Source organism: Convolutriloba macropyga, chromosome 3 (assembly GCF_964194025.1).
Source record: "Convolutriloba macropyga chromosome 3, txConMacr16.3, whole genome shotgun sequence".
Classification (NCBI taxonomy): Eukaryota; Metazoa; Xenacoelomorpha; order Acoela; family Convolutidae; genus Convolutriloba; species Convolutriloba macropyga.
In genome coordinates this window covers 14,281,278-14,297,363 of record NC_134470.1, presented here as the reverse complement: position 1 = coordinate 14,297,363, position 16,086 = coordinate 14,281,278, and the positions used below count along the sequence as shown (strand labels likewise).

General features: G+C 31.4%; 1 protein-coding gene across 1 annotated transcript; it reads left to right on the top strand.

Moving 5' to 3' along the window:
• Positions 1–373: 373 nt before the first annotated feature.
• LOC142336882 (uncharacterized) lies at positions 374–15,606 on the top strand. Its single transcript, XM_075385845.1, has 3 exons — positions 374–751; positions 12,681–13,005; positions 15,375–15,606. The coding sequence occupies exons 2-3, from the start codon at positions 12,696–12,698 to the stop codon at positions 15,467–15,469; spliced, it is 405 nt and encodes a 134-aa protein (XP_075241960.1). The 5' UTR covers positions 374–751; positions 12,681–12,695; the 3' UTR covers positions 15,470–15,606.
• Positions 15,607–16,086: the final 480 nt, after the last annotated feature.

Below are 16,086 nucleotides of genomic sequence, written 5' to 3'. Positions count from 1 at the left end.
AGTTATGATGCTTAGTTGAAAAGAACAGTAAGAAATAATCACTGTTGAGGAATGTCTATATTTCACATGTATCTTTAGGAAATTGGGATTTCTGCGCAATTTTGAACGTTTTTGACGAGCACCTTAAAAAATAGGACAGTTTTTGATCACTATGTTTGAAGGATGGCGGTATTTGATTGCTTGGTTTGAAAGACGTTCCTATTTGAGCTTTTTGGGAGATGATCTGATTGGTTAGTAACCTAAAAAGTGACTATTTTTAAAGAGCTTCTTTAAGAGATGATAGCTTTTACTGATTCTGCGAAATGACAGTTTTGGACTGATATACTTCAACAACAATTTTTTTACAAAAGAGGTAAAAACATATGGTCAAAAACTGCCTGGAAGTTTTGACCGTTTCCAGTAAAATTGGAAAAATTGTCAAGTGGGGTGGGCTTAATAACATTTTTGTCTGAAATTTGAAACCGCATAGAATTGAAATTTTAGTCCTCGTACCATTGAAACCACATTTCTTAAAAATGTCACGCGGAGTTCTAATAAACAAGCTAATAAACAATCAAAATATTGGTAAAAGTGACAAAATCATCCGAACTCAAACATTTCGATGTGAATATCAACAGTTATTTGCTGCAAGAACTTAACAGTTGTGTTTGTGAACCTGAAACTGATTACCAATACGTGAATCCTGTGCTCTCTACCTTTTGTTGCTCAAAACAGTTACTACACCATTCTGGAATTTCATCATTTATTTGCGGTAATGTCATCTACAAAACATTTCACGAGAATTTATTGAGCCCCAGTTCACTACAAATCACAATGTGACAGTACAAAAAAAACTTCTACTGAAGAACATTACATTAAGTTTCTATCAATTTGGTGTGCGTTCGGTGTGCAATTTTTCTTCTTAAAGAGGGTAAAAATTGAGGGCTACATTTCAAAAATTTTTTTGCGTCTATCAGTGCCGATTCAAATCTATTTACAAATAAATCGGCTAAGCCTTTCATCATATCAACTAAAAGGATTAAATATAAATAATTAAATTCAAATTATAGCAAAAAAGTTGTGATGTTTTAAAGTTTGCAAATGATACAGCAATTCCGTGTCATGAAAAATAGAGATTTATATCTATCGTAGTTGAAGATGTAGTTAATTAACTGATTTGTAGTCAAAACCAAAAAGTCAACCTCAAACGGGGAAAAACCAAGAGATAATGGTTTCAAAAATGAAAAGTACCAATTGTTCAGATTCTTCTTTCCAAAAGATCCTTGACTGAAGACAACCGATAAATGCGGATATTTAGGTGTAGCTACTGATACAAAATCAACATACCAAATTCAACTGAACCAAGCTATCACTAAATTGACATTAGTTTAGAAAAAAATAGCATCTCTTTGTGTCAAAGGAAATGACGAAAAACATAAACTCAGGCATAGTAGCTTGTGATCTGAAAAATACTATATTGTTCGGATTTTCTTCTAGAAACAAAAAAAATTGTCAAGAGGAGCTCCAATAGCAAAGGTAATGTTAAACAGGTTTTTCTTTTTTAAAATCCACCCAAATCCGTTCTGATTAAAAATATAGAATTAATCTAAAACAAGCATATTACCGCAAACATTTTAACTTTAGTTTTTATTTGGTTGGTAAACGTGAATCAATATGAAATAATGGTTTACTGCAATTATATTTAATTTTTTTGGAAAATGGATTAAACACCAAATTACAAGAAAGAGGCTCGCTCGTCCATAAATTTGGCATAAAGGTCTACTAAATGAGGAACAGATAGAACCCCCACAAATTTCATGTACTTTTTTAAAAAAAAAATTGTGTATGAACAAAAAGATCGCCACCAACGCAAATAACTCAGTGGAGTGAAAAACGGCGGCACTAGATTGAAGAAATCAGCCACTATTAGGAAAGCAAGTCAAAATGGACAACAAAATAAAACAGCAATAACAACAATTATTAATTCAATCCAAAACTTCATGTCCATTTTTAAAAGAAACTTGTTAATAAGTCAAAATTGCGGCCGATAAAACTGAAACTATGCAAAACAACATGTATATCACTAGAAGAAATATGGGATTAATCTACAGTAAATTTCGGTAACAATTAGACAAAGAGGAAGAAAAGCAGCAAAGTTAAAGAATTGGCTTATGTTTTTAAAAACAATTAATTTCAAACTAATGAAAACCATTAGACAGCAATTGAAAACATCCAACTTGTTTATGATAACATATGCATCTATAGGAGGGCAATAAGACCTGTCATTTTTTCATTTTTTAAGCGATTGTAAAAAAAACAACAATTAGAGACAACACACAAAAATTGACTTAAAAATTGCGAGAAAACGCTGTCGAAGCCGTAAAGCAAAATTTTGCCCCGCAAAATCGGTTCACTTCAACCTTCATGAGACACCAGTTTTACCGTATGCCACCTATCACAAACGAGAATAGGTAACAAGAAGACAAAAAGGAGAAAAAAGGGCAAAAATAATTAATACTTTTGTTTTTTTCGAAAACTATTGTTTTCAAAGTCATGAAAGCCATTAGCTGCAAAACGAAAAATTTGAATAGTTTTTTCTGTACAATTGAAGAGAATGGGACCTATAATTTTTCAGAATATCAAAAACTTTTCAGAATATACAAAAAGAACGTCAAACATAGGACGTCAAAATCAAAAAAAAATTTGTATTTTTTGCGAAAAAACCGTTTCGAAGCCAGTAAATTCGTAACGAATTCCTTAGAAACATTAAATTTGGAACATTTTGTACGCCTTTTGACCTTAATAATGCCATTGGTGACCTGTAATTATCGCGACTAGATATCAAATAGAGAGAAGAGAACAAAAATGCGAAGTTAAAAAGTGTTTTTGTTCAATTTTTGAAAACAATTATTATAAAAGTCATAAAAGTGATTAGCCATCTACTGAAATCACAATATAAGCTCATTTAATCCTCCAAAAAACCAATGAGACCTGTCATTATCCCATTATCCAGGAAATTTTATACGACACTAAAGACAAAGTAAAAACTACAGTTAAAGATAAATGAAAAAAATTACATTGAACTTTTCGAGTTAAATGTGTCGGTTCCGCTAAAACCATAACCCTTGTCTTTTCAGACTCTTGTATCTTCAATTGTGCCCTAAACTGAAAGCCAGTTATGTAATATGGGAACTGTTTTTAATGTGAAAACGTGAAAAAACGAGATGAAAACGTGAAAAAAGAAACAATGCCTAAAAATCGAAAAAAATTATTGTTAAATTTAGTATTATCAAAGCTAGAAAGCGCAACAAAACGTCGAAATTAACGCATAAAACCGCAAAAAAAGATCGACTTCAAATTCATTAGAGAAAAGGAGAAGAATTAACATTCTTTCTTTGCCGACAATAAGCTACAAGTTAAGAGAACGACATATTTTTCGAGTAAAGAAACTAGATAAATTAATTTAGCACTGCTCAGAAAACTATTTGGACTAATAAACAGTGATCTTTGATTTGAATGGTTCTGTTCTTTAATTAAACATAAGAATGTTGAACTTTTGAATAAAGTAATCCGACTGATTACAATCAGAAGTATTTTTGGATTGCAGCAGTCCAAGATTGGTCCAAAGCTAGCCGTGCTAATGCTGTTCGTCAATTAGGAACTCTTAATTATTTGAGTGTTATGGATATAGATAATTTGTTACTCAAAAATCAAAAATAAATGCTGCGTTTTCAAAAATCAACTAATAAAGTTAGCTAAAAAACGGCACACTTACAGTGTAATCTCAATGAAGTAGTACTACCCACCTTTTGAGTTTACAAAGATTGTTTTAGTAATTTTTGGATGTTTACTTCCGGCAATTTCAGTAAAAAAAGACTGAAGAAATTTTTTTGAGCAGCTTTTGTTGAAAAAGTCTGAAATTTGAATTATTTAACCAAAGTTTTTGTCCAAAAAATTAATTCAAAAGTGTCAGCAATACCTTCTTGTCTTTAAAAAAGAATCAACAGTACAATTTTTACAATTTTTACATTTTCTAGCAAAAAAGACGACAAATAAAGCATATTGGTCTAATATTCACAAAATTTTAAGCCACGATAACTCGCTCTAGAAAACGAAATTCAAAAAACTCTTAATAGTTCCATATTCTACGATGAACTGGTTATAATAATGATAAAAGTCACAACTCTCTACGATGAATATATCAATCGGTCAAAAATGACTGATCAAAATATTCATTGGAGTATATAGTTCCTGCCCCCTAAAGAGGGCTCGAAACAATTAGAAAAGAAACGTCAGAGAGCAAAAAAAAAACGAAATCTGCTTACAAGATGGAAAGAGTCCCAGCAGACTAAAAAAGTATCAGTGATTTCTGTTGAATTTTTTTAAGAGAAACGAATTTCAGGTTGTTTTTAAATACAAACGTATATAAGGTTTTTCCCCATTTGTGGAGTGAAGAACTATATACTCAAACCGTTTTTTTTTTGTTCAGTCAATAATGGCCGATACTTTTGTCATAGAGAATTGAGACTGCTGTTATTAGGGAACGCGATCAAAGTAGAAAATGGATTTTAAAATATTTTTTTTTCGTGCTCTACTTGAAGTTATCGAGCTTTAAAAATTTGTGAATAGTAGAGGGAATTCGTTGCTTTTATTAACACTTTCCGTATTTCAGTACCAAAATTTTGTCAACTTTGCTGAAATTTGTTACCAATTTGTGAACAATTGTTACAAAATATTATTTGTTTTACTGTTAGGAATAAAAGAGTCTTACCAAATTGTTTTATCCTAGGTTTTTGGTCAAATTTTTACCTAATTTTCGAAATTTCAGTCTTTTTTTTGGAAAATGGCCCAACATGCCTTCTTTAACCCGCTTTCATCAAATTTGATTAAATATGTAAGAACTAGAGACCTAACATCTGCTGGGACAATCTTTGAAAACTCTTCAGAAACGCTAGTTGTATTTTCACTTTCTATAGGATTCTTCAGGAATCAATATTTTGAAAGTTTTTCGATAAATTAATCAAATATTTATGCAAAATCCGTCAAATATTTTTTGGCTTTTTTAAGTATTAGAATTTCTAATTTATCGAAAATGCAACAATATCAAACAATATTTGCTTTTAGTGGTCGTAATCAATGACAGATCCTAATTACAACAAAATTTCATCAGGGAACAGCTCGTATTTTTATGGCTTTGACTATGTGTTTTCGTTAACTTTAATTGATATCTTTTGTTTTGCTTTTAATTGTCTTTTTTCAGCCAACTGTTTTCACTAATTATTCGGAAGTACGATTATTTTTTGATCAGCTACAGTTTAACTAATCAAATGCATTCAGTTGTTATCTTATGCATCTTATGACTGAACATTTTTATTTTTAAGAAAATATCGATAAAATTCTGAAGTTTGCCTTTTTATAATAAACCTGTCCACGAAAAGGTTATTGTGAATACAGAGAGGGAACAGTAAATAATTGTGAATACTAATTGTGAATACTAAATGTAAATCAAAAAATTGTGAATACTAAATTTATTTTAAATTTAGTACAGAAAAACATTTTATAGTGTCGTCATATTTAACCAAGTGTTTCTGGGATTTCTTACTAAGAAAATTCGAAAAAAAATTGAGATTTTTTGTATAATAACCTGTGTTTTGAGGTAGTTATTTGTTCTCTTTTCAAATTTTAAAATTAACACCTTACGGACAGCTCGAATATGCATTAAAAAAGGGAGAAGAAATTTTTTTCAATACATTTTAGTGAATATTTTAGAGTTTCAACGACTGCAAAAACGTTCTCACCCACAATTTTGTGGACTTTAATCGTTTTGCCTTAATTTTCATTCTGCATATTGTTGCACGCCATATTCTTGACTAACAAAGACCTAACTTGCTTCTAGGAATGTTTAATTTAATCTATTAATGATTTCAGTCTTTAGCTTAGGTTTTTAATGACTATCAGTTATTTCTTTTTTCAGGAAAACATTTAGAGCTTCTCAATTTTTGTTCTCAGTGTCGTCAGCAAGTAACTTAGCCTCATAAGTAACGAGACTCATCAATTTTCTGTGACTCCGAACATACTTTGTTGTGCTGATCATGTTTTGAATGATGTGTTCAGAGCTAAAAATTACGTTTTCATAGAAATTTTTTGTGTTTTCGATACTGTTCAAAATTTGTGGTTCTTTTTTCTGTCTTTTCAATAAAGACACTTTACAGAGAAGACCCATTTAAATCAAAGGAGAGCCAAACAAAAAAGATAATTTTTTATCAGTTTAAATTCCTAAAGTTTAGTGTCTCATGCTTTTAATGGCCTCAACACTATGGTTTCGACCAATTTTTTGTGAATTTGTCCTTATTTATTATTTTTGTCTTCTTATGATTGAGTCTTTTTAATAGCAAGCACAACTGGCTTCCCACTGAGCACAAGCTAGCAAAACTTGTTTGCAGTTTTAATTTGATAGATTATGATCTGTTAGAAATTTTTGAATTCTTTGTTTAAAAAATCAACGGATACTTTAGATTTGTCACCTATATTTTTGTTCTTTTTTGTAGCTTGGACTCTAAATTCACCGGTCGCATCCTCTTTCTAGTGAATCGCACTCGCATCTTATTTCTCTTCCAACCCTTTTTAATAGTTTTATCCTCAACTAATGGCTTGTTGGCTTTATTTTTAACGCATTTTCATAAGAAAAGCGGGGTTTTTGGATATTTACCTTTTTCTTGTTTCCTTGCAAATTATTAAGCTATTGTAGAAGCCCAATTGGCGTTGAAACATGCTCAATTAAAGATATCTTTTTCTTTATGAATAGCCTAACAAATTAAAGACTGCGACAGCCTTTCTTCTTAATTTTAAATGACTTTTTTTGCGGTTTACATTAAACTTCTTAAAAAGCCCAGTTGATACGTAATAGTTTCAATCAACTTGTAAATGCTTGTTTTTAAAAATAGAAACGTATATTTGAGCTTTGCCCTTTTTGCTCTCATTTGTCGATCTGTTACAAGTCTCATTATTGACAGTTCTCATACGTTATCTAATGAAGTACAGGTTGATTTGTTGAAATCAAGTTTTGTCTGATTTTATATTCATTTTTAAGAAGTTTTTTTTTTAAATTTAGAAATCGAGTTTTGGTCCTATATAATGTTTGCTATAATTTGAGTTTTACCTTTGTCTTTTCCAATACTTTCGTTAATGGCAAGTCTCGTCGGACCTCTAATCCAGCATTATTTTTTTCACTTAACTGATTGTTGAACGATATGTGAATTTATGGAAGTTTTCTATCTCTTCCTCACTTGGTAGACAATAAATTAAAACCAACGTGAATGAGCGGGGTCGGAAAATTCTGTACTATCGCACAATACCGAACCTCTTTGTTGATTAATAATTTTCAAACCGAAATTCAGTAAGTGGTTTGTTTTACATAAGTGATTGAAATCTCATACCTAACTAAGTGAAAAAGATATTAACTCGAAAAATGAGTGAATTTGCTTGGTTTCGTAGGACGCATGTCATGCAAAACAGTGAAAACAAATTGTCTCTTCTAATTCTCATACTGCTCGTGAAAGAATTATGAAATCAAATCTTATTCCGACATGCCTTTAGTTCAATCGTTACCAATTCATCGTAAGTTTGTCCGTTACCAATCAGTTCCGTTATATTAAGGTCCATCTATTCTAAATGACTCAACTGAGAAAAATGTTCTGTTACAGTAATTCAGTAAACAGAAAAATTGGGACAAATGAAATAGCAGATATTTCAAAATTTTAACGTCAGGGAAAAACATGCAGACGTGCTAAACGGCACAAAATGTTAAATTGATCAGTCATTGTTGAAAAAGCTTCGTTTGTAGTTTTTGATTCGCACAATTCAATTTACACTAATTTTGTGTTTACCGGTATTATACCTGAACCGTTTTCGAAATATGTTTTTTTGCGGTTCTTTTGTATAAGATATATGTTTAAAAATTTTGATTTGGGTCTATATATTTTTTAAATTTAATACTAATATAACTCATATTGAAATTGTCAACGGGGAAGTATTTCCATAAAAACTATTCTATTTAGCATCCAAAAAAGGTTGTTTTCAGATGAATACTAGCATTCTCCTGTTAATGAGTGACAACTACCAAAACAACAAAGAGGCCTTCATGTTGCTGTGGTAGTTGTCATTCATTAACAGGTGAATTTTATTATTCACCTAAAAACAACCCTTATTTTTGGATTCTAAATTTATTGGTTTTTATGGAATTAGTTCCGCGTTGTCATTTTCTATATGAGTACCATTAGTATTAACTTAAAAAATATATACGGCCCAAATTAAAATAAAACATGTATTGCAAAAAGTGTTTCTTTAATGAGATCGTAAATCATCAATTAAAAAGTTTTCAACGGATGTTGTTTTAAATTCGCGTTTTTTTTTTCAATAAGAAACAAGAAAATTTTCTGTAGGCATGTTTACTCAAAGTTAATTTCCTAATGATACATATCGCACAGTTCTAGAAAAAACACTATGGAGGGCATGAAACGAAAAAGATTGAATCGATAAGCATCACTAAATCACATAGTTATATAGTAAGATACGTGAGAAAAGTTAGTTGTAATGTATTAGTGACTTAAGCTGTCACCTTATCTTTGACAAAAATTTCAGGCCACTCATAATAAAACCAATTATGTGCATCTGCGATGAACGATTGACAAAAAAAAATAAAAGATGAAACAAAATCGTTGAAAAGTGGTTTACTTGAAACAACTAGAGAAAAAAAAGTTAAAGAAAATCACTATAGATTCCAGGTCATTCCATTGTCTAGTATCATTAAAGTTTAACTAATAAAAGTTAAGTTTAAATGCTTTGTTGATTACTTTTTATAGTATTAGTGTTAATATTTTCTAAGGTTGACAAAAAATACTTGTGATATTGTTGTCCTAAAATGAGATGGAAGTCTAAATTTTAGCGGAAATTGTATTATGTAGCATAAATTCATGCAATGTGTAGTTTTCTTGCATACTTTCTCAAAAGTATCGTATACTTATGCCATAATAGAAATAGGCAAAATGCGCAAAAAAATAAAATAAAATGTTAATGGACATTAAGATATCTAAAAAACTGAGGTACAAGAAATAACATATTTCTGCATAAAATTTTTTTGAATAGTGAAGGTTTCATGGGACAAGAAAAACCGACGATCAACTGTTTTTTTTTGACAAATTCATACAATGCGAGTTTTTCTAACTTCTTCGATTTTCTTCATGTAGTTACTTATTTCTGAGTCAAAAACTCAACGAAAATACAAAATCAGATGGAAAATTGATTTATCTTTTTTTTTATTTTTTTGTTAGTCCACATTTCGTGTTCAAAATAGTCCCCTATAAACGATATTCTTAATTTAATCAAAACAGTTTTAAAAACCCAGAACCAGGCGTTTCCAAACAACAAAAAAAGATGCGCAATTTTTCTTAATTTTTGGAAAGAAATTCATGTTTCTTTGTATTTGATTTTTAGTTTCAGTTACGTTTTTTAGTTTTATTCCTACCAACAATTTGAAAAAGCAAATATGTACAAAATGCATTTTTTGTAAAACAAAAGAAAAAAATCCAAAAAGAAAAGGAAAGAGTATCACTTCCACGTGTTAATTTGGTCTCTTTATTGAATTTCAATTTTACAGTTTGGATTTAAATTTTTTGAATAGGCGTTTACTATCATTTAGGATATTTGCTGCAAAAAACTAAAAATAAGAGTCTGATTACTTCTACTCTGAAGTTCGTAGTCATTTTGGATTTTTAAATTAATTGAAGCTTCAATAATCGAGATCGATAAATCGAGAAAACAATTTACCAACATTTTTTTAGTAAGACTTAATGAAAATCAAGTGTCTTTTTAGCGATAAAATTTTTGATCTCGAAGGACCAAGTTTTCCTCTGAAATGGCAATTACTTACCTCTTTAAATTTGAAAGAATTTTATGAGTTGAAGGAGCTTAAAGGCTGTTTTGTGTTTTGTAATTAAAGTGAAGGAAGTCTTCTAGTTTTCACTTTTTTGAAAAGGTTTGTTGTTGAGCTGAAGGTTTTAGTTATAAAATTTTGTATTTTTTTTCGAAAACCACAGTAGATAGATATTAGTGTTCTGCAACATTGTTATTGATGTTTATTTTATGCCGTTTTTGTCCATAACAAGAAGATGACTCCAAATTTATCATCCCGAGTGTCTTTTCAGTTGCTTCAAGATACTTCAACGAAACTTACTTTCTCATTGTAAATAAATATTTTGACAAGATTGAGAGGTAAGCTGGAACCTTGAGCCTAAACCTTGTTTTCACATTAGACCAACTTTTTCCGAAAATGGGCAAAACGATGGCAGACAAAAAAGCCGAAAGGCAATAAAAAAATTAAGTTTATAGGGTCAAAAAGTAAAGCATTTCCAACATAGAACTTTTATGAATCGTCCCTAGTACGTGCATCACGGCGTAAACAATTGCGCAATGTGAGGCATGAGAGGCGCAATGAACGTCCCAGAATGCATGAGAGGCCTGGTCATGGACAGAGGATCCATTGTAATTGATATCTGTAAAAACCTCATATATCTGTAGAAGAAACATATTTTCATTAATTGGTGCACTAGAATATACGATAAAAAGCAACCATTATGAAATGTGTGACGGTAGCTCTCGTACTTATGACAATGCAAAATTGGCACCCAACCATTCATTTCAAATCTGATTGGGTAAAACGCTTTTGCAATCAGGTCTTGTGATCTGTATTATTCACTGTGCCTTTCAATAGCGCTACATTACTTGATATTCATTTAGTTCAGATAAATAACCCTTCAACTTCGCTGATTAGAAAATCGGTTTGCTTGAGTTTACCAGACAATCGAAGCTGAAGAAACAATTATTCTCAAAATTGTTTAACAAATTGCACCAACTTTTATCTAAACTTAGGAAATCCCTTCGTAACATTTTCAGCCAAATAATTTGACTATTGACCCTGCACAGTTTCAGTTTTGTAGTTAAAAAAAACAATTGTAAATCCAGTACATTTCATAATTCATACAAAATTGAATGATTCGTTTTTAGTAAACTAGTTTTTCTCAATTGGTGTCAGTAAGACCAATTTCAAAGTTCTGTTAGGCTTCGTTCAAGCCACTAAGAGAAAATGCTTTTGAGGTTCGTAAATCCTTCCGACTAGGGCGTTTAGTTTCTCCGAAACAATGAGAGTATCAAAGCTCATTGTTTAAATTCAAATTTAGTTCAAGCTGTACAATCACTCAGTTGATTTACACAAACAGGACACAACAACAAATCAGTTTAACACTCAAGAAAAATTTGCGCTGTAATACGCATAGTTTTTCACCTCAATAAGACCAAATTTGCGGAACTTCACGAGGTTTTTGTTAGTTACTTAAACTTTAGTTATGCTCTCTAGTTGTAAAAGTACACACTAGCTAAACATCTTGACAAATCGTGAACAAATCGATTGAGCGCTGATTTGAACTGAGCATTAAAATTTCTTTATTTTGCTTTTTTCTGACCATTCTATTTCTTCCTGGATGCTTTTGCTTAATTTGCAAGATCGACTTCATCAAAATTTCTGAAATGTTACAGTAATTAATGTATTTTTCTACGAAAACTACATAACCATAGTAAACTAGACCTAGAATGAACTATGAACTATTGCGGAAACCGTTTAGCAAAAATTGCAAAGGAAAAACTAGAAAAAAAAACAAAATAAAATTGCCGCATTTGAACAAAAAAAAATACAAAAGCAATTTTGTGTTTAAAAACAGTCTTCTTTTGGTTTTAGAAAATCAGAGTGGAACATTTTAACGCAGGGAAATCACTTTCTTTTTCACTACAGTTCTTGTTTTGGCTTCACTGGAGTCTGTTCTCCAATATGATTTCAAGAATCATGAGATAGTGTGATCTTTACAAAATCTAAGGGGCACAATCCAGAATCGACACGAAATGATATTTCAATCAGACTTAATGTGAGAACTTCATGAACTGAATAAAAGACAAACTGCCCTTAACTTTTATTTTTCAAAAGAAAGTATGGTAGATTATCAACTTTTTTAACGAAAGTTCCAGCTAAGTCTCTTAAAAATACCTGGAAAACTTTTCTCAAGTTGTGAGCGCGAAATTTCATACTCCACGGACAATATGATGCAGCTGACTTTGATTGAAACGAGAGTTGCCACTTGGAAGGCATAACAATAAATTGATACAGAGCGGGCAGACGAGAAAAGAAGAAACGAACAAAGAAAAAAATAATCACAACATTTTATCAATTTTTACAGCATTATCTAAAAGTTGTCTAATCAATCGTTCTCCAGCATTTTTGTATCGTGTTTTTGTTTGCTCAAGAACTGTGATTTATAAGCCTTAAACAAAAATAATAACACAAAGACGAGAAAGCAAAAAAGATTATTTCCTTCAAAGTTGTTATTTTTAAGGACTGGTCTATCGAATATTCAAATGTCTTGTCTTGAAAACCATGTAAACGGAATAACAATTAATCTTTTGATAGCAAAAGCTGTGCTGAGAACTCAGACTGGAAAAAAAAAGACAAAAGAATGTTTCAATATTTGTTTCAGAGCAACACTGGATAGTTTGAATAAAAGATCATTACAACTCCTCTTCGAGTCGTAATACGACAGCGCCCCGCTGCAATTCAAATTTTTAAATTGTTATAATTAAATCTGGTCTAATTTGTTTAGAGGAGGAAAACGAAAATGCTCAGCGATAATGCAGTTATCAATTTCTTGATCACACCTGCTGTTCTGCTATGGGGGGTTTTATGGACCCTGGTGGAATGGAATTCGTACATAGAAAATCTGATGAGCTTTTTCGGAAACTTAAAACAATTTTTTTATTGGGTTACCGGAAGAGCTAATGAAGAAGCTCTGAAGAAAGCCTACGATGAATTGTCTCTTCCCGAAGGCTTGAGCGACACAAATGTGATTGATCAGAGATACAAGACGGTGGTTCTCGCCCATCAGCCGGACACAAGAGGCATTTTCGAAAGATTTTTGCTGCCCAACAGTAAGAAACCGTTCTTCCTTAATGTCCCGGGCAAAGAAATTGGAAAAAAAAGTAAATATAGGATTGGAAATTTGTTCAAACTGCTTATTATTTGTTCAGCTCGTATTTATTCGGGGTATTGTATAGTATTCGGGTGCAAAAGATACAGAATCTGTGAAGAACGTGCATGCGATTTGTGGCCATTTTTAACGATAATTGTTTCTGACCTAAATAGATATATGTATAGAAGTCAGTGGCAATAAGCGATTTCAAATCATATTCACACATTCTTAGAATTTGAATAATTGCTCGAGAATGTACTTTTTAACTCTAAAAGCACATTTCAACAATAAATTGTTTGATTAAGAATTAGTGATGAACGACTTTAACTGTTTTCCATACAATAGTGAAAAAATCAATAACTGTACAACTACATCGTAAGTCCAGCCTCAATATTTTCGACTCAAATGTTGTAAACTATAACTTGTAGTTGGCTGTGAGACAAAAAAATACAAAAGTCCAGTTTTCGCCGGTCCAGTTTCAGCTGTTCCCCTGAGTGACTTCGGAAAAAAAATCTATAGCGTATTTTGATTTAATTTCTATTCTAAACAAATTTCTCTGAAACAGTGACCCCAGAAGTCACAGGATTGAACTATAAAACATGACAAAACTTGTGGCAATTTTTTTTGTAGGAACTAATTCGAATGTTCTGTTCAATCCACAAAACATTATTAAAGCTGCTTACAACACTGAAACCATTTTTTGCACGCAAAGGCACTGGAGCGATTTGAAAAATTTTGTTATACAATTCCATAAACAGCTATCTCAAAGTCAGACATCATGTACAATGTGCTAATTCACAACGAATGGTTACGTTTATCGTAGAAAAAGACGGAAAAGCATGATATGAGTTACAACCTTTCCGTTCAAGGATAACCGTAACTCTTTTCCAGAGTTTCAATTGTTGATGTCGCCTAATACTTTGTTGTTAAAATTTAATTAGTAATAAGAAAAATAAATACATAATTGTTCTGGTATGAGTAGTGGCATAAATGGGTAGTATTACCCTTATACCGAACGCCAAATCAATATCAGTACTGGGCAAGTCTAATTCCAAGTCTACGTATCAGTACTGATTCAGAGCACCTTTCATCACACATTCAATACTTGTCAGACTTGACCAGTACTTGTCAAATCTTAATCCAAGTCTTGGCAGGCAAAAAACGTCAGAAATAGCCGAAAAGAACGTCAAACATAGCCAAAAAAAACGTCAAAAATGATCAAAAAACCGTCAAAAATAGCCCAAAAAAACGTCAAAAATTGGTCCGGAAAACGTCAAAAATAGCCAAAAAAAACGTCAAAAGTGATTTGAAAAAACGTCAAAAATAGCCGAGAAATTGTCCGAAAATGGTCGGAAAAAAGTCAAAAAAAGCTCAACATTAGTCCAAAATTCGTCAGGAAAGACGGGAAGTCGTCCAAAAAAAAACGGGAAATTGTCCAACAATAGTCAAAAATAGCCGGGAAATTGTGCAAAAAAATCAACAGAGCATCAAAAAATGCTACAACTAAAGCTGTTTTTCCTATACTCAGTTAAAAAACTGTACTATACTACTGAATTGGCCGCGGGCGACCAAACAAAGTACAAAACCACCGACAAACGTCTTTTTAAAATTAAAGACATATAAAATAGAGGCATCGTATTCAAAAGATAACGGCATCGGAGCTGATTTTGTTTTCGTTTTTGACCCAGAGCAAGATTATTTGAATTTTTTAAGGCAACTTAAGAATGAAGAGACAGTTGGGTCAAAACGAAAAGACTTTTTGCATATTTTTGGGATATGATTAATTTGATACGCATAGACGCGTACCAAAAGTTCTCATATATCAAATCAAACAATTAGCATTACACCCAAGGTTCTTTACGGAGGGGTTTTTTTCTGTCTTTGACGTCAGTTGACGGTCAATGTAGCAAAATGGTAACTGAACATTGTGTGATCTCCTCTCAAAACGTTATATATATATATATATATATATATATATATATATATATATATATATATATATATATATATTTATATATATATAAATAATTTGAGGATATATTTGCAGGTCAAATAAAATTTGAAGAAAAAAACTGGAAAAATAAATATCAAAAAAGTGTCAGAGTAGCAATTTGTACAAGTGTTAGAAAAGTTGGGAAGTATGAGAGCGACCGAAACCTCAGCTAGACCAATTATAAACGTTTATTATTTGGGCAGAAAACAATAGTCGGAATTGGAAAAAAAATCTGGAAAACAAAAAATAGCATGAGAAAAATCTTGATTGTCAAGGTTTTTTTTTCAAATGCTGCGTAGTGCAATTCCAATTTATTGGAACTTTTGGTGTTTCAGGCAGGCAAATTGACCCCAACTACACCAGTCAAAAGACACAGGAGCTTGCGAATGCCCGAGAAATCATTCTGCAAAATGTGCATCGTCGAAAATAGTTTAACCGCTGGAATCAAAAGCAAACACTGCTAATCTTCTCTTACAGAACTAAGATATAAATATGAATTAATCCATAATTTCATAATTTCACAAAATCATTTTTCTCTAAAAAATTTAATCTCATGATCATCTTACCCTTCAATTCAAATTTTGATAAACGTAAAAATTTATTACCTAAATTCTACAGTACAGACATATACACTATAGTACCAAAAAGATAAAAGCGTCACAGACATCAAATAAGACAATATCTTGAGTACAAAATAGTTCGTTCAATAGAGACAATTCCTTACGCTTTTAGATTTTTAAATATCAAAAAGACATTTTCTTTAGTTTCCAAACAAGTATCTCGCGAAAAATGGTTCAATTTTCCAACAATTTCCTTACAAAATTCCATAAAGAGCTGTCTTTTTTCATAACTATTGCTTCAAAATTGCGCATAAATGTTCAATGGATTTAGATCAGGGATATTTGCTGGATATTCCCGTACCTTCTGATCTTTTTTGTTGAAAAAACTGGTGACTATCTTCAATCTAATTACACGAGCATCATATTCTTGAAAATTCTAGTCTTGAAAAAGCTACTTTTCTCTAAAAATTGTGAAAATTTACCTAGT